This window comes from Larimichthys crocea, chromosome XIII (genome assembly GCF_000972845.2).
Source record: "Larimichthys crocea isolate SSNF chromosome XIII, L_crocea_2.0, whole genome shotgun sequence".
NCBI lineage: Eukaryota > Metazoa > Chordata > Actinopteri > Sciaenidae > Larimichthys > Larimichthys crocea.
Window position 1 is genome coordinate 27093272 of NC_040023.1, and position 24132 is coordinate 27117403.

The 24132-nt window shown below is 39.0% G+C and overlaps 2 protein-coding genes across 2 annotated transcripts; both read left to right on the forward strand.

The window, feature by feature from the left end:
- The first annotated feature begins 91 nt into the window (after nt 1-91).
- LOC104931576 (lysosomal-associated transmembrane protein 4B) lies at nt 92-12453 on the forward strand. Its single transcript, XM_010746607.3, has 7 exons — nt 92-379; nt 1336-1447; nt 3130-3203; nt 3459-3581; nt 3764-3862; nt 6706-6801; nt 11157-12453. Exons 1-7 carry the CDS (start codon nt 284-286, stop codon nt 11235-11237), a joined length of 681 nt encoding a protein of 226 aa, XP_010744909.1. The 5' UTR covers nt 92-283; the 3' UTR covers nt 11238-12453.
- Nucleotides 12454-13262: 809 nt separating this feature from the next.
- Nucleotides 13263-22780, forward strand: LOC104931584 (matrilin-2). Its single transcript, XM_019256533.2, has 15 exons — nt 13263-13469; nt 15402-15601; nt 15770-16342; nt 16457-16579; nt 16775-16897; nt 17844-17966; nt 18153-18275; nt 18694-18816; nt 19279-19401; nt 19736-19858; nt 20434-20556; nt 20642-21052; nt 21133-21285; nt 21643-21735; nt 22535-22780. Exons 2-15 carry the CDS (start codon nt 15475-15477, stop codon nt 22588-22590), a joined length of 2397 nt encoding a protein of 798 aa, XP_019112078.1. The 5' UTR covers nt 13263-13469; nt 15402-15474; the 3' UTR covers nt 22591-22780.
- The last annotated feature ends 1352 nt before the right edge of the window (nt 22781-24132 follow it).

The following is a 24132-nucleotide window of genomic DNA, read 5'->3' on the forward strand; positions in this document are numbered from 1 at the left end:
TATATAATACATGTTTACATAAAAATGAAAACATGAATTATTATCGGGCTTTTACTTTGAAACCGGAAGTCACATTTCCCCCTGACGCCAGCTTGACGCGGTAGATGCTCCGCTCCGTTAAGCCGCTCACGGTGATAAGTAACGGGCAGGTCAGAGGCAGTCGGAGCCTGTTTATCACTCGGGGACCGACGCTCGGCGGACGCTGACCGGATTAGGGTCCGTCTCATTCATAAACACCGACATCGTTTGTAAATGCTCGAGCTGCTGTCATAAAGCAGACAAGATGATGATCTCCCCGTGGGACCGCTGGTACTCCACAAGCTGCTGTCTGTGCTGCCATGTCCGCACAGGAACCATCATCCTGGGGGTCTGGTACATGGTGAGCACCGCCTATCGTCTGTCACTCGCTGCACCCATGTAGACATCCACAAACACACTGTATGAGAAGACATGACCTCATCACAAAGCATTCATGCTGCGGGCAGATTTTGGCTTTATGCTGCTGTTTAGAGTGTATTCTATTGTTTGATAGTTCCAGAAAATGACTGAATATTCTTTATTATTTGACAAACATATTCAAGCAAAGTTGAAAGTATAGATTTTTGTTATATTGCAGTTACTGTACTATTATTATGAGTATTTATTATTATATATTTCTATCTATCTGTGTAGTACATAATAATAAATAATAACTTATAGGGTTGTCTGTATAAAATTGGCATTAATCACAATCACAGTTCTAGGTTGATTTATCCTCTACATCACTGATTTTATGCTTCAAATTAGGAAGCTTTCAGACATGACATAGCTAATAATGTGGGCTTTTTTAAATATGATATATAGTGCTGTTAAATTCTTAATGTGCAATATCTTCTGTTTAATGCATCACTGTTAAACTGGATGTGCAGGAGAGGGTTAATTAAAACCAAACACCACATGTGGAAAAATCCTCTCTCCGCTCTCTATGAATAAATTAGCACTTGGCCTCTTCAGGTAGCAGCTTTTGTGTCAGGCCGCCTATTGACTGCGGAGAATTTTCCATTACATTCACCTGATCAATGGGGATGCATGAGTCATCTGCATAATGAGCTGCGCTGGTCAGACCCAAACAAAGACTGATGTATGTGCCCGCACGTCGAGCTTTTACTCTTTAACTGTTATTACCTGGGAGTTACTGTCTTTATATAGAGGATATAAAGAGTATACGAGGATTTCCTTTTGTTCCTCTGTCAGAATACCTTCAGCATCTGCTTTTTCATTCCAACTGTTCCTCTGCCCCCTGCCTGTCTGTCCATATTGTTGCCTTTATCTACCCATATGTCCTTTCTCCCAAAGCTCATCAATGCCGTGGTGTTACTCATCCTGCTCACAGCACTCAGTGATCCTGAGCAGTACCACCTGACCAGCGCTGAATTGGCTAATGACCTGGATGTCATGGATGACGCCAGTAAGTAGCCCAGAAGGCCAGTACTTCACATAAATAGTCCCACAAAGCCACTATCAGCTGAATCTTTATATTCCACTATCTTCATAGTTTTCGTTACATGTACATTCACTCAGCTTGTTTGCATTCTGAAAAGAGACTCTGTTGCTGTCTGTAGTGTTTGGGTTCTACCTGAAACTAAATCTCCTACAATTGACTGTCAGAGATGACTTCATCTCTGCTTGCGGTGTGATTGGCTCAACAGGATTGTCGGCTGACTAATAGAATGATTTATTATGTTATTAAAGGGACCTCACACATTTGTCTAGACGACGGTCAGCACTTCTTTTTAAATTAAACAGCTAAAGCCACAGACACACAAACCTAATGTCCATCTGTGCAGAGCTTCTCAAAAGCCTTAATACTCCAGGTGTACACTGGAACAGGCTGACTGGAGGTGGACTGCTGGTAGCCTCTGATTGGGAATGACTGTATTGTCCTACTTTCAAGAGATTACGTTGTCCTTAGCCCATTACTGCAGGCTGGGCCAGCTGCTGCCACCCCTGCTTTAGGAACACACTCAGCCTGAAAAATGACTCCTGCTCGTAGGACTAAGAACACTGTAATGTTGCTCAGTTGTTTGTCTCTTTCCAAAGTTCACAAATACACTACCAACTCTTCTAAAGCTAATGAATTAACAGCCTCCGTTTGCCAGGAAACATTAACAGCATGCACAACAACTCTCAATAAACTACAAATTGTTGTTTTTCTCTTTGTGTCCAAATTATATAAATGAGATTTATGAGTTAATTAGTGAGCTTTAGAGTAGTGAGTCAGTAGGCAGATTTTATCTCTGTATAGCGGCAAATAGCTGTTTCCCCTGCTTCCACTCTTTATCCTAAATGAAGGATGCATATTGTTGCCCTATTACCTGTGTCTATTTTCAAGATGTCACTGTACAAAAATAAAGGCACAAAATTCTGAAAATAAAAGGCCAGACACATAACTCAGATGAATATTAATGTTGCTCTATATCTGCTGGATGTGTGTGGAGCCAAATTTTAGTCACAAGTTTGCCACATCAACTTAAAAAGTGACAGTGCTGTATTTCAGCTTGTTTTCACTGCCTCCAGTTGTACAAAAACTGTTACTGCAGGCGTAAATTGACTCTTGAGGCTTAATGCTGGTTCCTCTATTCATGGCATTTTGGTTTGTTTGTTTCAGTAATTGGTGTTCCAAAGGTCTGCCCTTTTGATGTTCAGCTAAATTAGACTGTGGGAAAGAGCTGGCATATTGCCTCTGTGTAAACTTTCACAAGTCCTTTTATTAGCAAATGTGAATCAGGCTGTGACTCAGAGCTACAAAATATTCAGTGTCAGTTTATAATAGATCTGCATGGCATTTTAATGGGCCGAAAGACAGAGAAATGTTAAATTCATTATTTTCCCAGTAGTGACACATTTTCCCCAGTGCTGTCCTTATGTAACAGACTGATTTGTTATGTCGTGCTGAGTTGATATGAGGTCAGGCTGTCAATAGTTGACAGATGTCATTTATCTGCTGTAAAGAATTTGTATTCCCCAGATTAGCTGAACATGATGTTGTAAACATTTTCAGAAATTAGAATTTGAATTGAACGTGTCTCAAACAAAGTGACCTTACACTGACTTTGACTGACTTTTAATACATCTGTCTCTCTGCTTCAGACATGTGCATTGCCTCAGCGATCTCTCTGCTGATGATACTCATATGCGGGATGGCAACATATGGTGCATACAAGGTAAAGCAATGATTCATTTGGATTTTTGCTGCTGTATACACAAAAACTACATCTACCTTTTGAAGTATTGAATAAAACATAACCAATCCAACCACCATCCCTCCTTTTTTATTACCTTAAACACACCGTAATCTCCCTGTGACCCAGTTCCAGCTCTGATTTATGTCTGCAGCGTTGTTTAAAGAGCTCAGCTCGAGTCTCTGCTAAAATACATCAGCCTATCCTACATACCTAAAATACATGCCTCTGTTTCAGCTCCGTGCCGCCTGGATCATCCCTTTTTTCTGCTACCAATTATTCGACTTTGCTCTCAACACGCTGGTGGCTGTCAGCATTGTGGTTTACCCAAACACAATACAGGATTACCTGCAGCAACTGGTATGAAACCTCAAGTGTTTTCCCCTTAAAAGTGAAGTCAGTGATATCAGGACATTGATTTTTTTGTGGTTTTCAAAGGGTTTGTTATCATGTTATCACTTCATGATTGATGTTAAGTCACAGCCTCCGCTGTCTAATGACTCCTTTTTCGTGCTGCTTATGTATTTCTGACTCACGTGCAGCCTGATAACTTCCCCTACAAAGAGGAGATTGCTGCTCTCAGTAACGTGTGCTTGGTCCTCATCGTGTTGCTCTTCATTGGCTGTATTCTCGCCTTCAAGGTAATGTTTTCTTACCTTAATTGTACGTATTGGCTTCATAGGTATAGCTGCACTATTTGCATTTGCAGCACAGCACAATTACTTACAAGAGAAAAGATGGATCCTCGTGACACAGACTCATGCTTTTTATGTAACATTCTGTCCAGATGGGACTTCACGATGACTAAGGTGGAGTGGAAATAGATTTGCTTTCACTAACTTTGAGCAATGTAGACCCAAAGTATGAAATATTTTTAAAAATGTATTTTTTTTGTAATCTTGTTTATTATATTTTGGGAGGTTTTTGGAAGGAGTCATGTATCTCACAGCAGATGCTATCCAACGGGCTTCTGTTTGTGACAGTTTTGACTTATTATAGTAGGAAAAGCATGACAATGACAAGTAGCATTAACAATGGCTATGTTCTATTCAAGTGCTCCAGGAAGCCATGACAGTGTGACATTGAGCCAACATCCACAATACCAGGACCTTGAAACCAAAGCGGCTAGCTGGAATTCAGTCATTACTTTTATTACTTACACTTGCTTTTCCTTCTGTGACATGTCAACATGTCTGCTGTGAAATATACTGATGAAATCATTCCTCATAGCTGATGGTAGAATGGGATCTAGCAACACTTACTTAGTTTGGTCTGTTGCTGTTGGCTTTCCCACATTACTGGACAGATTTGATATCACAGTGACAAATTACTTGTCAATCACATGTATATTTTTAAACGTGCTTGGCTCTAGGGATAGCGATGTCAGTTGATCCACCACTTGGGCCAGACTGAAATATCTTAACAACTACTGGATGCCATGACATGTGGTACAGACATTCACGGTACTCAGAGGATGTATCCTAATGACTTTGGTGATCCCTGACTTTTCATTTAGCATTTAGCAGGTCAATGTTATCACTTATCTCATAAAATACCTCCACACGTATCAAATTAATTTGCAAAAACTGTGTATGCCACTCTTATGGTCAGGTCAGCTGTACTTAATGTAATAGTTTGGTTTATGACTCAAAACTAATGACATTCCTACTTTAGCTCTACTTACTTCAGTCATAATAATAATGATTATATAATAGTAAACTTTATTTTTATAGCAGTTTGCCAAGTTGCAAAGTTTTTCTCACAAAAAGATCAAATACAAACATTAATAATACAATGAAATAAAGTAAAAGTCACACATAAATAAAAGATGAGAAGCTGTGGTAGATCCAGCAAGTCTAATCTTATCCCGGACTACGGAAGCTAGATCACCTTTAGTCACCAGTCTGGCTCTGGGAATGACCTGAATGCTACCATCAGCTGATCTAAATTTGTGCCCAGGCTCATAAAAAGTTATCAGGTGGAAAAATAGGGCCCTTTTGCAAAAAAAATAGGTTGTTCAGGTAAAGCAATACATTCAGCAACAAGTCAGCAATACATTTTTAAATTCACTGTGAAAATGAACAGAAAGCCAATGCAGGGAGATCAGCAGCATTTTGGACCAATGGCGGGCAATCAAGAGTCATAATACATGTGTAGAGGGCATTAATCTAAACAAGTTAAAAAGACATGGATAACTACATTTAAATCCTCAAAGGACAAGAAAGATCTATTTTTAAAAGTAATTTGAGTTGAAAGAAACAATTATCTTTGCTTTGTCATCAAAACAAAGGCCAGAATTAATTAATACAACCAGATGTCTTGCAGTTTACACAGTGTTATGAGACAAGGGTTCAAGGTTCAGAGTATCTGCTTAAGAGAATTGGGAGAATTAAAAAAATAACTTATTTCTATTATGTCATCATAAAGTTTTAGGAATATTGGCTTTATTGATAGGAGAAAGGCAGAAAGTTAGGATGCTATGACTAATGGATTGTAATGAAGTATATGTCAGAGTGTCGTCCACATAAAAATGATTGTTTACTAAGTACCCTTAGAATCTAAATGTCTGAGTGACTGATGGAATACTTTGCTTTGTACAATCAGCATCATTATCACATTGTCAGTATCATCCACAGTGGACAGGGAGCTAAATTGAGTAATCTCTGCTACTGCAAATGGATCTTTGCATATTCCTGTAGGAGCTGTTAAAATAACCTAGCTGTCAGAGAATTAAAGTGGTTTCTTAATTAGGTTATTATAGAAGTTAGAGAGCTCAGGCTGGCTTTAGTTTGTGCTGGTGGATGGATGTAGCAGATGGTGTTGTGTTTGGACGGGGAGTTCCAGTAGCTGACTGCCTGCTGAGAGCCAGATGATTCCTGGATGACAGGAACTTGTTTTTTCGCTACTCTGAAGTGATGTACAATATAACCTTCAGATAGAAGCTGAAAGCAGGGACTGAATTCAAGAAGTGTAATAAGAGTGTCTTAGCTGAGCTTTCTTCAGTGTTAGAAATATTAGTTTAATGTTAGTTTATATAGAAAACATACTGTGATGCACTATGACACATGATGTGCCTATTATCATGCTGCCATCTGTGTCTGTGACAGTGCAAAAAAAAAAATACATGTCAGAAATGTTACACCTACACCACAGCTTCTCGGGGGATTAGATAACCCAATTTTATTTTGGAACACCTTGGTATAGACATGTGCATAATGAGGATCCTAACACTGACCTGAATATTTGTCCAAAGTTTCATAGCAATCTGTGTAACAGTTGTTGAGTCTCGATATCTGAGTCTCGACCAAAATGGTGAACGGACAGAGCCATTCTGCTAGCAAACCACATGTCTGTCATCATGCGAAGACAAATATACTGCTTAGACTCATTAACCAAATAGTTCACTACTTAACCCTAAGTAGTATTTTGGGAAGCAGGTCAAGCTTCTAACCCGTGTTTTTGTTCTCTTTCTACCCGATATCAGGCTTACCTGATAGCATGTGTGTGGAACTGCTACAGATATGTGAGTGGCCGGAGTACTTCTGAAATCCTGCTCTACGTTACGACCAATGACACCACGGTAAGTCACCTCTGATCATCTATAGTCCACCATAAAACCCAAATGACCATGATGACTTGAGCCTGTCTCTCATTACCCTGCCTGTCTATCTGTGGTGCTGGCCCTAGGCTCATTGGTTCCTATTGAAATAACAATGTAAATAGATACATAGATTCATTTTGTGAAAAGCCTCAGTAAGTTCCTAAAACAGCTGGACACTGTAGTTTTTCACAAACTTAATTCAAAAAGGAGTAAAAAGTGAATTTGTCTGGGACTATTTTCAATAGTGGATTAATGCACACTACTGAGTGTTTAGGGAAGCAGGAGAGTGTATGTGGGATTGAATAAAAATAAACTGCAGTGTGGGTATTCAGGCAACACTTGTTAGTTCAATCAATTGTTAGTTTTGGTGTTTTCATAGGATCATAAGAAAAAACTGAATATTGCCAGAATGATCTGTTTAACAGAACATGGAAGAGCATTGACATTGACACTATGTTCAGTTTAGCTGTTTTTCTGGGAAGTTGCACTCCTCTCAAACAAATTTGATGGAAAACAATTTTAACATTTCTTTCCCTGTCAGACCACCTGTGTCAATATTAATCACATTTTCCAATGAGCTGTTACAAACGTCTTTGTGCAAAGCTCAACAATCGTCTTGAGTGCTCTCACTTCAACAGTAGTGTTGCAGACATTCCTCATGTGCGGTTTGCAGCTGAATAAATACTTTTGTCATCGTTAAATGTAAGTAAAATATTTCCACAACAGTTTAAAATGTTTGACTAGCAAATCAAATAATATAATTTAGAGGTGAAGCGTAAAAAAAATCCTCTGTGCATGTGTGCAATACGTTACTATATTTATTGTCCACGAAACCGTCCTCTATGTCTATATTGTCATCTAGAGTTCGAACGTAAAACAATATCTGATCTTGATTTTCTGCTTTATTCCACTGCCAAAGACAACACAACAATTCCTGTGGATAAATGATTTCCTCTCTCAGTCCAGACCACAAGTCACGTTTTCATCGTGTGCGTAGGTTTCCTCTCCTTAGTCTGGTCTGGCAACTGTAAAGTCATCATGTTGGGGGAGGAAAGGAAGTATAAAGTCGGGCTGTCGTAGCAGGTCGTTTTACACAGGCCAGCATGGATGAATGAACAGACTTGAACAGAGAGATGAGGCTCCCTGCTGGCAAAGTCATTACGATGGTGGCTGAGGCACAGTAGTAGTACAGTAAGGGATCTCTGTCTGGGTGTTTCCGGGTCTTCTGTCGGTGTCCTGTTGCCCAGGTCTGGAGCTCTGACCGCTGCAACCATGCTGCACACACACACTTATTATAACTACTTATACTTTGACAGACGGGAGAAGAAAAATGAGGTAGCAAAAAGATTAATGAACTGTTTTGACTATCACAAAATGCAGAACAGTTTAATCTGTGAGACACATAGGGAGCTGTCAGTGGCTTCATTACTGACAGTAAGTTGGGTTTCACAGGTATTTTGAGAACCCGGCACTCCTCGGTCTGTAGCTTAAGACTCCTCCAAGTGTAACATTCCACACAATTTGAAACAATCCGCCACACTCGACAGCTTTATACACTGCGTGGCTTTATGTGATGTTTTGGGGGGTTTTAAAAAAAAGAAATGCCCTGATAGGTAAAACACCTGAGCTGTAAAAGAGAGAAACAGGAGGCCACTCTCCGGTTCACTGACATCATTAAGGAAAAGTGGCAGAAAAACAGCATCCTGCTCCTTTATTGACATTCACCTCACCTCTGCAGGTATGCTTTTTCAATTAGAGCCAGGCATATTCAGTTAGAGCTCTCTGCAGACCACAGGCAGCTCTGTGGCTTTTGGTTAGCAGCTTGCATGGCTGTTAAGTTATACAGTGTTTAGGTTTAAATGTCCACTAATGTGTTCCATGTGCGCTGAATTCCTGGACATACAGCAAATGGGTAATAAAGGAACAACAATAGGTAACCTATGAAAAGAGCCTTATAGAAAAAAATCTACATAGTTTTTCTTTATGAGGGTGATATGAGTGATGAGTCCTGCTCCCCTTAGATACTGTTGCTTTTCTAACATTTAATCTTAATAATACACATATTGGTTCTGCTCTGTTATTTCTGTCTTTCAGAAATGACATTGCGTAGCCAATGTTTGAACAAAAAAGTATTTGCGGAGCTACTCTGCATCTCACATTTTCAACTTCCGGGCATCAGAACTAGAAGTGAAGAAAGAATGAAAAGCCACACTCTGAGGCCAAGAAAAGCAAACGATAAAGAGGTGTAGTAATAAGAATATTTGTACGGCAGTATATCATTCCACCAGACATTTCTGTTGCATCTTTGCCCTCAAATCCAGATTCTTATCGATCATGCTTTGAGAATGCATCTTCGCCGTCACTGTCAATTACAAGTCACTACGGTACTGAGTGGATATTGATCCATGTAGGAGGATTTAGTCACCAGTAGAGGCTGTTAAAGGTTATTGATTACTTAATGTCCGTGTCATCCTTAAAAGATCTGAATGGTTCACCTTCACAAAGGAAAGACTGAGTCACACAGTCTGTGGACTGAAACCCTCAGTGGCTCATTGTTTAAAACACTGGTCGGACACATGGTGTTGTTGTATATGAAGTCAGCTGAACCGTTGAGAAAACCTACAAGTCTGTTAACCATGGTGTCAACAGCAAAACCAAATGTTGAGTCACACTTAAGATGTTCTGACTCCACACATCGAGGCTTTGCTTCACAATTACTGTTGATGAGCCGAGAAAGAGACGAGCAGAGAGGAGGGTGAGATTCACAGGTTGAATGACATCTTTCACAGATAAGTCTCTGCTTTGGGGAGTGTGAGCCTTCAGATAAACAACAGAGATCTTTCAGAAACATGCTGTCAGTTAATCATTTTGTTTCCTCAGTTCTACATCTGTCATCTGTCAGCTAACACGACACTCAGCACTGAGCAGAGACATTTATCTCGAATAAACTGTGTATCTGTGCTGCAGATGAACAGTCTATGTGCAGCTTTAATACTAAATCTGGATGCAGACACCTGCTTTGTTTTTTTTCCTGGCATAGTGTCCTATGTCTTACTCATCACAAACATTATTCAGGACACTCTCTGTGCACTACATTTCATTTGTGTTCACTGCCTGGCTACAGGTCTGCACGTAGTCAAAGTTTAGGACCGTTCAGTTATGTATCCGCAAAACATGTTTGGTCACACAACAAGCAGTTACATTTTATTGTTGAATGATAAATACTGGTTACACTCTCAATTAATTGCTATGAAAAGTGTGTAAAATTCCCACCACAATTTCTCAGAGCACTAGTTGAAATATTTAAATGTCTTTTTGTCTGAACAACAGTCCAAAACTTAAAGATAATCACTTCACTATCATAAAAAAAATGTAGAAGTAAATAAGAATGATAATTTCAGTTCTAATTGGTGAAGATATGATATTTGCTTCGGACATCCCCCAGTAATATCTCAGATTTCACTTTTACACAGCCCAAGTCACATGTTAGAATTGGAATTAGCATTTGCCAAAATATTGGAAAACAAAATGTTTTGAGCATTTCTGCTGTTCTTTATTTTAGAATCAAGAGACACTTTAATATTTCAACTAACATTTATGAGCACAGTCATTGAGAGTGCAGCAAATTACATTTTTGTTTTTTCATTTGTTGTGGAACACATTCAAAGTTAACTCTGATTTATTTAACTTGATATATGATACAAAATAAAAATAAAATGGTGCTCTATAAAAAAAATAATGATCTTTCACTGTTTCTCAATGGTGACTTGGTTCTGTTTTAAAGTGGATAAATAAAACTTACAGAGGCATGATTGTTGTCCTCCACATATGGCAAAATGCAAGTTCATGATCTGTTCAACTGTTCTATCTTTTTAAAAGCAGTAAATCTTTCATGGAACATGGCATATATACAAATACAGGGCAAAAAAAACATCAGACTGTCCTCCCTTCAGGAAAAAGAAAGTTCAGTTCCTAAAAACATTTTAGCCATTGTACTTAAACATTTTTTCTGTTTATGAAACATACCATACATATAAAGTTAGCTTACAAAAATCTGTTAGTTTAAGAAATGTATTAGGAAATCATAATGGTGCTTCTGCCTTTTGAACTGGGCTCATGGGTGTTGCACTTAATCCAAAGTACTGTTTAATTCTTCTGTTTGGACTTGCACCAAAGCTGATGTAATATTATGTAACTTCAACAAAAACACTCTGACGTAGACAGAATAATTGTACATTTGCAGTATTTCACATTAGATCTGGAATTGCACCTGCTCTTTTGCAAAGTCAGGAGAACTAATACTAACCAAAATCTGTTTTCCTCTTCATCTCCAGGTGCTGTTACCCCCCTATGATGACAGTATCAGCATCCCTCCAAAGCAAGCTCCTCCACCTTACACCACCGCTACAGCATGAAAACATTCCCAGCATCCTGCTGCCTGGACCCTGCCGTTAATAAAACCCCAGCAGAATTTATGCACCACACTGCCTCTCCAGTGTACAATATATTCATCGATATATTGTTGCTACACACACACACACATTGCAGCACATTCATGCATGCACAGACATGACCAAAATGATCTCACACACACATATGCACATGCACAAACCTCTACCACCACCGTGACCTCTCATCCCTCCCTGTTATTTATTGGTATTATTGATACTGTAACTCTTCCATGTGTGCATTCTGTTTCTGTAAGTATGATTCCAGAAATGAGCATGTGCATTTTTATGCATTTGAACCTCGTTGTAATAAGGCACTAGAAGGTTTGATAGATGATTCAATATATTTTTATCAATTCTACTTACTGTGTATGTACCTGTAATAGTATTTTATGTGTCCTCCCTTTGATAGACATGTTTAGGGTACGCACAAATGCAAAAATGACGATTATTGCCCACAGTAATGAGGGAAACATTGTCGAGTGTTTCCTATTTGTCTTGTCTCTGCTCGTGATCAGGGTTGGATTGCCTTTATTCATAACTTTCTCTCTGATGGGGTGCCCTTTGTATATCCATGAGTGAAGTGTCACCTTGACTAGACCTTTTCCCAAAGAAATGCATCTGCCTGTATTCTGAAATGAACGAAGAGCAACCTAGTGTATATCGAACATATCACCCTCTTTTATGGTTTCATCCAACTGCAGACAGAAATGTCTTGTGTTAGTAAATTCAGAGTGTTGAGTTGTGGTGGTTGACCTTCATAACTTTTAAATGTAGTTGTGTGTTTCTACTGATTGATGAGAACTGTCGTGGGCTGCTATTTTATCTATTTTTGACAGCGCAGAAGTAGCACTGATCTGGAATCAGTTTGCTTTTTGAAGTCATGAGAGTATTCATGGGAATCTGGTGCGGTGACTCTAGATCTGGCCTCTCTCTATGTTTAGGAGCTCAGTAAATTCGGACCCTACGGAGCTTGTGTTTTTTCAATTAAGCCAATGGGAGCTTCTGGTCTGCGTGAACACACAGGTCTGTTCCACCAGATGCAGTTATTGGCAAACTGCTTCCTGGACACAAAATGTACTACAAGGACACAAAAGTCAAAGCAGAAGACAGAAAAATAAAGATGTGACATTCATTTGTCTATTAAAAAAACTACACCGACAGATGTTTGTGTCTTATTTTGAATGTGAAGCACAAGTTTGTGCTTAAACTCATAAGTTAATTTGTGTCGCCAACAAATGATTAAAAACAAAGTTGTGATTGTTTCTGATGTTGACACTGACACTGTGTGCTTAGTCTAGGATGTGCCCGTGGGAAACTATCAGTAAGTGGTGACTGTGTATGAAGGTGGTCATTGTGTGGCAGGAGTGGTTGGATTTATGATGACTCAACTAACTCTACTAGGTCTTTCCATAAACTGCCAAAAAAAAGATGTGGAGAGTTCATCCAAGCATCACCTCTGTCACAGTGGTTATGACCTGTTAGATTACAGGACAATATAAAGGAACATTGTTTTTTTATTTTTTACTTAAAACATGACCAGCTTTAAAAGATCATTGCTTTCAATATATAGAAATAGGTGAAGAAAATCTAATACAAGTGCTGATTCTGGTCTTCTTAAAGTTAATTTAGCCTGTGCACCAAATAAAAATAGATTCAGTTGGCCAGGTTTTTGTGCTAAATTGATAGTAAAAAAAAAAAAGTTACAATCAATGGATAGTCCATGATATTCCACTTCCATAATGTGTACATTCCCTTTAAAATGGGTAAAGGATCGCTGAATCTCATGCCTTCAATGCCCCTTAATCTGAAAGCATAAGTGCTGCTTCAGTAAACTTTAAAACAAGCCATTAAACTCTTTATTCTTTAATGTAAGAACAAACTGAAGCATGAGCAGGTCCCAGCTATATGTTAGCAAAAGTATCCACAGAGGTTCTGTTTAATATGAGCAGAACAAGAGGCGTCTCCTTGGAGTGGGAGTAAACAGAGAAACAGAGAGTGGATGGAGTAAGGGGCAGAGCAATGCAAGTGCCTGGACAGATACAAAAAGAGTGGAGAGGGCTGGGATATATGCATGTTTACAGTCTGGAGCTACCAGATTGACTGATTCCTCCTGCAGGGAGTCCTGACCTGAGGAGTGTCGGGATCTACTGAAAAACTTTTATTGCAGAAGGAGGAATTGTCGGTTTAAATAACGGGGTAAGTTTGACTTATTTTCCTGATAGCATGAGGCTGTGTCGTTGCTGAGGTACTACACTACTCCGCTTTTATATCTTATTTTAAAGCTAGAGTTAATATGATTTTTTTAACTTAAAAAAAACAACAACTGGGTGTAAAACGTGGAATCACCAGCTGTCACCTGTGTTCTGTTTTTACTGAAGACATCTTAGTTTCCATCACCTGCATCATGAAAAGCCATCAGAGGATGAAGGAAATGTGTAAAACAGAGATCAGGTCCCATAAAACACAGCTACAGCACAGTATGCTGGTTTTGTGTTTAATAGTAAACACACAGCCTTTGCTTTCATTCACGAGGAAATGTGAGAGGGGTTGCTCTGTGATGGAATCCTACTATTTCAGTCACACAGTTTATAAAATCACTTCATATTTTCACCTGTATGAGGCCACTTTGTGAATGATGTATCAGTTTTTTTTTTAATAATAATCAAACTCAGTAATTTGGAAAATGTTCATTTTTACATAAGGAACATTAAAGTCAGATGTGAGTTCTTCCATAGATTGTACATTTGTCATACTGATCAATAGTCATTGAAGAAAACACTGTCAGACCTTTGGCAAAGAGACATCAAACAGATGTGAGGTCAGAGGTCAACAGCTCTATGTGGGATGCAACATGGTTATGTGACCCCTGCTGGTCTCAGGTCAGCTGCTACCATATACATGTCTGTGTGGGGCTGTTCATCTGCCTGAGCTGCAAACAGGAGCACTGAGTCAGTGTCACCACCCTGAGCACTGTTCAGAACTTCATTAAGAAATTCTGAAATTTTAACGTCTTACAAGCTGCTGCCATCCTGCTATTGAATGTGAATATATTTGCTATTTCTTCACCAAACACAGACAGGATTCAGACAGAGGAGTCTGTAGTCTGAATATGATGTAATGGATGGCTCTCCTGGGGACTGGATAGGGAAACAGTCTGCAGTAGTTTTCAGCCTCTCTTAAATCACCTTAAACCACCTATGCAGCCAAACATCCAAAAGCTCATTCACATGCAGTTTTGTTGACTTCATATGAGGCAGGTGGGAAAACTTGACACTCTTGTAGCCCACACTTCCACACCATGACATATATTTATGAGAACATTTAAAATTTACTATCAGATTACATAATTTGAAATGTGTTCTCTCCTGTAACTCTACAAACTGATGCATTGCTGTGTTTATTACATCTCACTAAAATGTGAAATCTGAAGCTGAGGAGGTCAAATATGCAGGAGGTGAAAGTTCTCCTATGTATATCCCTCCTCATGATTCACTTAAATGCAGCATTTCACTAGTAACCTTACTGACACACGATCACTATATTCCAGGAGCTTATGTTTTCAGTCCTGTACGTTGTTGTCTGTTCGCTGCATAGTTCAACAGATATCAGTAACATTTGCTGTGGAGTTACATGACGGGCATAAGAAAAATGTGTGCTTTGCCATGAATAGTGCCACCATGTGGCCCTTTGCAAGGAACCTTAGTTTTATTCATGAACCTTGAATTTTTCCTGGAGTCCTTGGTAATACTTGTTTGGAGTTTGAAGTCTTATTAGCCATTAGCCTCTTACTGTATTTTGTGTTTTTTGGCATTAAACTTTATAGTTAAAAACTTTTTTTCCAAACTTTGATTGTTCCTTGTTTAGTTATTAAGAAGATTATGGGGAAAAATCTTTGAAACCACATTTCAAGGACTTAAGGCTGATTTTAACATTCCTCCCACAAATTGTACCAAAATTCCCCAAATCTGAAACATAACATATTTGAATATCACTTGCTTTTTGATACCATTTTATTGACAAATTCTTGTGACAAAAAATATTTTTAAGATAAAAAAACTAACACTCAGTTTTTCTTAATTTTCCGTCTTGTCTCTCTTTCTCTGTCTCTGTCTTTACACTTCCATGCAGGCTTGCACTGCATTGTGGGAGCATTTCTACCAGTTCTTCTCTCTAAACACTGCAGTTGTCGCCTCTCGTCAGAATGAGGTCTTTGGCCTTCGGCCTCTTCTGCCTGCTGTGCTGTAACGCAGTTCGACTGGACAGGCGCCGTCCCAGACCCATTGCAGCCAGAGGGCGAAATGAGACAACTGTCCAAACCAAAGCAGTGGGTAAGTGACCAGTTGTGACCAATGTGTGTTTTCCTAACTGCACTTTTGTCTATTTCTGTCTAACAAAGTCAAGTACTGTAGATCTTGAAATGTAGTTTAGATTTAAAGGTTGTAAGTTTGCAGTATTTGATTTCCTAAACTCACAAACCTCCATGTCTTTGCTCACAGAGAACCCTTGCAAAGCCGTCCCACTGGATTTTGTCTTTGTCATCGACAGCTCTCGAAGCATCCGCCCTCACGACTACGAGAAGGTCAAGACCTTCATCATCAACCTGCTTCAGTTCCTGAAGATCGGCCCTGATGACACTCGGGTTGGTCTGCTCCAGTATGGCAGTGAGATCCATCCAGAGTTCTCCCTCAACACCTATACCACCAAGGCTGAGGTGGAGCAGGCAGTGAGGAACATGAAGCACCTCGCCACAGGAACAATGACAGGTTTAGCCATCCAGTACACCATGGAGACATCCTTCACTGAGGAAGATGGAGCACGACCAGCAAATCTGCAGATCCCAAGGATTGCTATGATTGTGACTGATGGGCGGCCTCAGGACACGGTGGAGGAGATCGCAGCTCAGGCGAGGCAGGCCGGCATCCAGATCTTTGCTATCGGAGTGGGAAGGGTGGACATGGACACTCTGAAGACCATAGGGAGTGAGCCACACTCTGAGCATGTGCACCTGGTGGCCAACTTCAGCCAGATAGAAACCCTCATCTCTGTGTTCCAGTCCAAACTGTGTGGAGGTGATGAATCCCATCTCTTTTTAGTCCAGTGACCCTCCTCATTTGCATTGCAGTGTTTTCACCCTTTGTTTAACCATCTGTGTTTGTGTGTGTGTATGCATGCATGTGTTATAGCTACAGAGATGTGTGAGGTGGTGGACCATCAGTGCCAGCACATCTGCGTGAGCAGTCCTGCTTCATACAGGTGCAAATGCAGAAAAGGATTCATCCTCAACCCTGATGGCAAGACATGTAAAGGTGAAAGAACGCCTTTCTTTTCTGTGTTTACCCAGATTTGAACAGTTTTTATCCCTATAAAACATTTTAGTGTCTTTGAACTCATTGTTTTGGTTTTCCAGTGGCACATTTAGTTTCCTTCTGGAGTTAGAGTTAAAAGGATACACATTTTTGAACTTACACTAATCAGATGGATCATATGTTGTCACTCTGTAGCTGAGGACATGTGTGCTGTGGTGGATCATGGCTGTGAACACATCTGTGCAAACCTACCTGACAGCTACGAGTGCCGCTGCCGTCCAGGATATCAACTCAACATAGACCTGAAGAAATGCAATTGTAATAACATGTTCTTTACTTTCTCTGTCACTGGGACCCATAACCTCTTTTTTGTTACTATATTAATTTTAATATATTTGTCTTTATGTATACCTACAAAATGTTACCCAGTTGCATACACACATTAATATTTTATCTCCATACTTTTTCAGTATATAGTTAAACCCGTCCAATTAAGAATGCCTAACGTCGTGCAGAGCAGTGGAAACTTCAGTCCATCAAAATTTAGGTTGCATTAGGTCTCATATATATTTAGTTTTCATCTGGGTGATGTCTAAAGTTGTGTTGCATAGTTCCCTGACACACATCCATCCATCCCAGTATAGAAAACTACATTATTATGAACTTTTAGAATATTTTTTTTTACAGAACATTTACTCTTAACATATATGGAAACACCGTGAGGAAGGCATGATAGCATTTGGTGCCTAAACACGGCATACTGGAGTAAACTCGTGCTAGTGTGTTTAATTTAGCTGGTCCTTCAATATAAAGGAGATCCAGCATTCATCCTGCCAGCAATGTTCCTCCACCCACTGTTGGAATAGGTTCCTTTTTGCTCCTCTGGTGAATGTTAACAGAAAGTAAAGTGGGGGAGATTTCCTGGAGGAAGTGTGCTTTTGCAATCACCAGAGCAGCTGCTGAGATGTGGAGGTGTATCCAGGATATCATAGTACCACTGAATCAAAACAAGAATGACCGTTTGATCTTTCCTGTTCGTGGGTTCACAGATCTACACCTTTACCAGAGTGTGTGAGAGTGGATTTAGATCTTTGATAAATATTCAGTCAGTTTTCTCATTTGTTACATTTTGTCCTACTTTTGAGTGTTTCTTCTTGTATACTTGGTATGTATGTGTCAGCCTGAGAGGTATACAGATAAGGAAGTAGTAGTACATGTAGTGTGAGGAGTATCATTGCATTAATAGGACATTCATCCTTTCCAGTAATAGACTACTGTGACCTGGGGAACCATGGCTGTGAGCACAACTGTGTCAGCGTTCCAGAGTCCTACATCTGCAGGTGTAAGAAGGGCTACATGCTCAATCTGGATGGAAAAACCTGCAGCAGTACGTGCTTTTGTCTTGTGGTCATCACATAAAAAGACAGTCACACTTTATAGCAACAAACAGAAATCTAATACTAAAATGTTTTTCATAAAGTCACCACAGATACCAATTATATCCACAGGAATGAATTGTCATTTGTTCATAACAACGCTTCAATCTCTGCTCTGTACTGATTATCTCACCCAGAGATCGATCACTGTGCTGATGGCACCCACGGGTGTGAACAGGAGTTTGAGAACACAGACCACTCCTGTGTGTGTAAATGCAGGAAAGGCTTCACACTCAGGTCTGATAGGAAAACATGCAAGAGTAAGTGTCTGATGCCTTTTTCTATTTACTTGAAATAAACAATAATGTGTTATTGATTTACAATGTGTGTAATCTGTGTATCTGTGGGGTAGAGCAGCAATATGATGTGTATGAGAAGATTTGTTCACACGTCTTGGAAAGACTTCAGATGTTCTTACAGCACTGGAGGGGCTGTATGTGAAAACTTGTGATGTTTAGATCTAGGCCTCAAGATTATTTAGATTTCTTTTGTCTGTGCTCACTTATGCAATGCATGATGCAGGAAAGGAATATTCAGTAAATTTGATAGAATCTGTCTGTGAGATTTCCATCTTTCCAATGTATATTAACATTAGAAATCTTGGTCAGAGTAGCAGAAAGTTTTCAGGAATTACACATTAATCCTGCCTCACCTAATAAACTGACTTTTTTCTTGCAGAGATCGATCACTGTGCTGATGGCACCCACGGGTGTGAACAGGAGTTTATGAACACGGAGGACTCCTGTGTGTGTAAATGCAGGAAAGGTTTCACACTCAGGCCTGATGGGAAAACATGCAAGAGTAAGTGTCTGATACTCTTTTCTACTTCCTTGAAATTGTAGAATTTTTTTTTTACTCTTTTTAAAAAAAGAGGTGGAAAACATTTAAACAATAATGTGTTATCGATTTACGTAGTGTGTAATACTGCATTCATATTTATTATTGTCTAAACAATGTATCTGTGGGGTAGAGCAACAATATGATGTTAATGCACCTGCATTATACAGGTTCTTGCAGCACAGGGGGCTGTACATAAAAATTTGTTATGTTTAGATCTAGGCCTTAAGATTATTTAGATTTGTTAGAGCTTCTCTGTTTGTGCTCGAAGATGTAATAAAACATTATGATCATTACAGGAAGAACATTCAGTACATTTGATATAATCTGTTTGTGATATTCTTTCCAGTGCACGTTAAAATTAAAGTCTTGGCTAGAAGAATGTTTTCAGTAATCCTGCCTCACCTAACTGACTATTTCCTGCAGAGATCGATCACTGTGCTGATGGCACCCACGGGTGTGAACAGGAGTTCATGAACACGGAGGACTCCTGTGTGTGTAAATGCAGGAAAGGCTTCACACTCAGGCCTGATGGGAAAACATGCAAGAGTAAGTGTCTGATGTTTCTTTCATCTTATTTCAACAAAGAAGGAAATATTTTATTCATGGACTAAGACATTACATCACATGTACTGTTATACACATTAATAACTGATGTACTGTCCTCCAACCTGTTTTTCATTAGTGCTACAGGGTTGAACAGTTTGTCTTTGGAGTTGAGTCCAGCAGTCAAACATTAAACTGTAGCACAAGAAGAAACTTGATACTGCATTACTGTAATCACCTCTGGCCATGAATACTCTCCATGGGTCGCAGTTAAGAGGTATTTCATTTTCTCAGTAATTCTGCCATAATCCTGTCCGTATTGATAAACTGACTGCAGGGATCGACCATTGTGCTGATGGGAAACACGGCTGTGAACAGGAGTTCATGAACACAGAAGATTCATGTGTGTGTAAATGCAGAGATGGATTCACACTCCGACCTGATGGAAAAACATGTCAAAGTGAGTCCAAGCTCATTCATTGTTATGAATATTCAATGAACTGCAGCCAGGTTATGACGAACAAATTTAAAAACACTGATTTGATGGGACACTGCAGAATAGAGGTGCCTTACAGGAGATGACATACATACAGTAAATAAAGTAAGTTTTGTGGCAGTGAGTCTCTCTGTTGAGAGTGATTATTGTGTGATTCATTTCAATTCATATTGAACAGAACTGATCCAAATGTAGTCCTAATCCTTGACAGAACAGAAAAGATAGGACTGATATTTGTGTGAGGCGAAATGAACAAAATTCTGAATATAATCTGTCATGTTGCTATGACCGTTTCTGTCCCCTGTTCTGTTATTTCCACATTACATAATTCTGAATGAATTTTCAACCAGTCGTGAGGTTGGCGTTAATCCCAGCGCACTGATAAATTCTCTGTTTTTCCCTCCCATCAGGATTAAGGGGATATTCAGTGTTTATGTCCTCAGATTAGTCTAATAATGACAAACACAGAGGATTTACAGTTACAATGACACACAATTAAGAATATGAATTTACATGTTTCTCTGTGATTACTCTCTCAGGTGTGGATGTGTGTCAGACAGTGGATCATGGCTGTGAACATCAGTGTGTCAGCACTAATGACTCCTACATCTGCAGATGTTTTGAAGGATTTATGTTGGCTGAAGATGGGAAAAGCTGCAAAAGTATGATCTCAACTTTGATATAAATCCTGTCCATCTGAATTTAATAATACATAAAACACGTGTTTGATTTCCTTGTCTCTGACAGAGCCAGAGTGTGGTGATGGAGTCATGGATCTGGTTTTTGTAATCGATGGCTCTAAGAGTCTGGGTCCTGCCAACTTTGAGCTGGTCAAACAGTTTGTAAACGGCATTGTGGACTCGCTGGACATTTCCAGGACAGGCACACATGTTGGTCTTATTCAGTACTCCACCAAGGTGCGCACTGAGTTCACCCTGGGCAAGTACACCACAGCAGAGGACGTCAAACAGGCTGTGTCTCGCATGCAGTACATGGGGAGAGGCTCCATGACCGGCTCAGCCATACGTCACATGTTCGAGTTCAGCTTTTCAGCTAAAGAAGGAGCCAGGCTGAACATCCCACGTGTCAGCATTGTGTTCACTGATGGAAGATCACAGGACGATGTGTCTGAATGGGCTAATAAAGCAAAGAACTCTGGTAACACTTAATAATGCACAAATCAAACTCAGTTCCGTCTCTTTCCTGTCATGATCCTATTTGTTTTCTGTTATTTTCAGGAGTCACAATATATGCTTTGGGTGTCGGCAAAGCCATTGAACAGGAGCTGAGAGAAATAGCTTCAGAGCCTGATGAGAAGCACCTCTATTACGCTGAAGATTTTGAGAACATGGGGGAAATTACAAAGAAGCTCAAGTCCAGGATATGTAAAGGTATTGTACCTGAACTAAAAGAAGAATGTCAATTATAAAAAACATTGTTCAATGCTATTTCTGCAGCTCGATCCTGCAGGGCAGTGTCTTGACAACATGTATTTCCATTAAAATGGTGCATCACTGCCATCTGCTGCTGCTATGACAATCACTGATTCAACCATACATTTTTTAGGCGGCAACACTGCAAAAACATATCACATATCCCACCTACATGTACATAGACAGGAAGGGAAACCTGCAGGGAAAGATTAGAAGGGATCAGGTGAAGCAAAGGGCGAGATAGGGAAGGTAAGATGAAACTAAACCGCTCCAGCAGGAAGATCTTCTCATCTGATTTTTTTTCTTTGCCCACAGACAAACCATCTGATGAAAACATGTGCGAGTGTGAGAATGTGATTACGTTTCAAAACCAGGTCACAGAGAAGCTAAAGACCCTGGTGCAGAATAATATCCTTTTCTAAAAAAAAAAAAACGGTGTCAACTCCACAGTTATGCTCAATATGTTTGTTTGTTTTTTGTAATCTGCAAATCTTGACAGTTTAAATGAAGAGACAACTAAAAACCGAGTGCTGTTCAAGATTAATAGATCAAACATTATATGACTTCATGTGTTCACAGTTTTCAGTCTAGGTGTTTGAATACAGGAATTATCAGTAAACACACTGAGACTGACTGACTGGACAAACAATGAACACGTAACAATGGACAAAAGAACATAATATACACAGTGTTCAGTTTAAAATACCCTATTACAAGTGAAGTTAAAGTACCAAAGTATTTGCATTATTAGTTGATATAGATTTTATATTTTTAATCTAAATCTGCAAAGTAACTAGCAGCCAAAGCTATCAAACAAAAATGCACCAGGCTGAAGTTGTGGAAATGATTAACATGGAATGCTCTACAAATAACTTTTTCCACATATGCTTCCAAACAATATGCAGCATCACTACATGCAATATTGGCTTTAATCATGCTATCACATGGACCGATCTTAGCTAGCTAGCTAGCTAGCTGGCTAACACACAGGCAGCTGGGTTAGGTCTGGAGTTTGGGTTATTTATTTATTTTTTAATATACATGTTGAAATAGTGAGTGTAAGTAAGTTATGGGTGTACTCTGATGTGTGACTTTATGTTTTATAAATTATTATGAGATGTGTTAAAATGCTCTCTCTATATCAAGATAAATCCACCAAAGTTGGCTTAGTGAACTTCTGTTTTCATTCTTTCCTTAACATGCCCACTTGAAGCCATGTCAAAGAAGCTGGAGATACTCGAGACTCAACTTGTACTCAAATGAAAGGCTGAGATACCCCTGCCCGGCTCACAACCTGCAGTGTAGCATTCACAGGACCTCTTTAATCCTGCTCTACTTGCTACACTGAAACATATGCAAATGCAATGCTTTCTACTGAAGCTATTTATATACTTTTGTATACAACACAGTGTATTTTTGTCTGTAATGTTTTATATGTAATGCCAAAAATTATATATTGTACAGTAAACTGACAAATAAACATTTTACATTTTGTTTTGTTTTCATTTGACTTTAGATTACCGTGTGGGAATTTGCAATTCACAACAGGTGCAAAAACTAATGTAAGCTCATCAGTAAAATGCAGACTCCATACTTTCTGACTCAAAAACACTAAGAATAGAACCACCCTAGAAATATATATATTGTACATGTGCAAATGCTGCACAGATTTTAATGTATATTTGACATTTTGGCACAGAGGATAACATGGCTGTACCCTGAGGCCAGTTCTCTTTTTTGGTTATTTTTTTAGCCTAGTGGTATCAAAGAATAACATTTTCCATCCAATATGTTTTGTGTATAATGATAGTTACATCATTTCATTGCTACCAGCATGGTTATATACTTTAGTTTTATTGTATGAGCGGAGGAAGCATCTGTTTTGTTTATCATCCCAAAGTAATGCTGAATTACTTTCTGAAATAGTTCTGTTGACTGTGATGTAAGAAACAAACACCGTAGCAGAATAAGCCTTTTAAATGTGTCATAAATCATATAGCTCCCTATAAACCCTGCCTTGATACATACAAAAGTGTGATTGTTTTTTAAGTTTTGATGGTTTTCTCAGAAATGCTGGATATGCAGAAATATGTTAATCTGTCTATGAAGTGATTTAAAATGACTTTGTATACTTGCTAAAAGAGGCTCCTGGTGGAAAAGTTTGACTACATTTTATGACACTTGCAACTGATTCACATTAACCCAACATCAGTGATTTTAAAGAAAATCTCACGTTACATGGTATCACTTTAGATGAGTGTTTTATTAAATACTCAATGGAGTACTGTGATGATCTGTTTATGTGCTTTGGTTTACATCCTCGTTCAGGGGCCTCAGGACACGGTGAACAGCAGCAGCTCAGGTAGACAAAAATATGATAAAGAATGGTGAGAAAGACAACCTTTGAATCGTACAATTCTTGAAGAAGTGATATTGTATGGATAAACATGTTTACACACAGATAGTAAATATAAATCAGTGCATGTTTCCATCAACTATGGGACTATATAATCCCAGAGGACATGACACAATTTATACAAGAGGGCATTTCATTGCTTTTTTATGAAGTGAATTAGTCTCATCTAATCCTCTTTGCCCTTTTGCCGCTGGGATGATTCTAAAAGCTCCTGGTTTACTGTGTGCTATATGTTCCTAAAGCACAATGTCAACTTATATTTATACAACTTATTATACAACTTATGAAATTATCCATCATATATATCTGTATACTTCTATCTATCTATTTTTCGATTTATTTTTATTTATGAGTATCTTTTTTATCCACCATGTGTATTTTGAGCTGCT

Coding starts and splice junctions, on each gene's coding strand:
- LOC104931576 (XM_010746607.3), top strand. CDS start 284: ATGATGATCTCCCCGTGGGACCGCTGGTACTCCACAAGCTGCTGTCTG. Junction 3,582..3,763: donor AGGATTACCTGCAGCAACTG/GTATGAAACCTC, acceptor ACTCACGTGCAG/CCTGATAACTTCCCCTACAA. Junction 6,802..11,156: donor TTACGACCAATGACACCACG/GTAAGTCACCTC, acceptor CTTCATCTCCAG/GTGCTGTTACCCCCCTATGA.
- LOC104931584 (XM_019256533.2), top strand. CDS start 15,475: ATGAGGTCTTTGGCCTTCGGCCTCTTCTGCCTGCTGTGCTGTAACGCA. Junction 15,602..15,769: donor TGTCCAAACCAAAGCAGTGG/GTAAGTGACCAG, acceptor CTTTGCTCACAG/AGAACCCTTGCAAAGCCGTC. Junction 21,053..21,132: donor TAATAAAGCAAAGAACTCTG/GTAACACTTAAT, acceptor TGTTATTTTCAG/GAGTCACAATATATGCTTTG.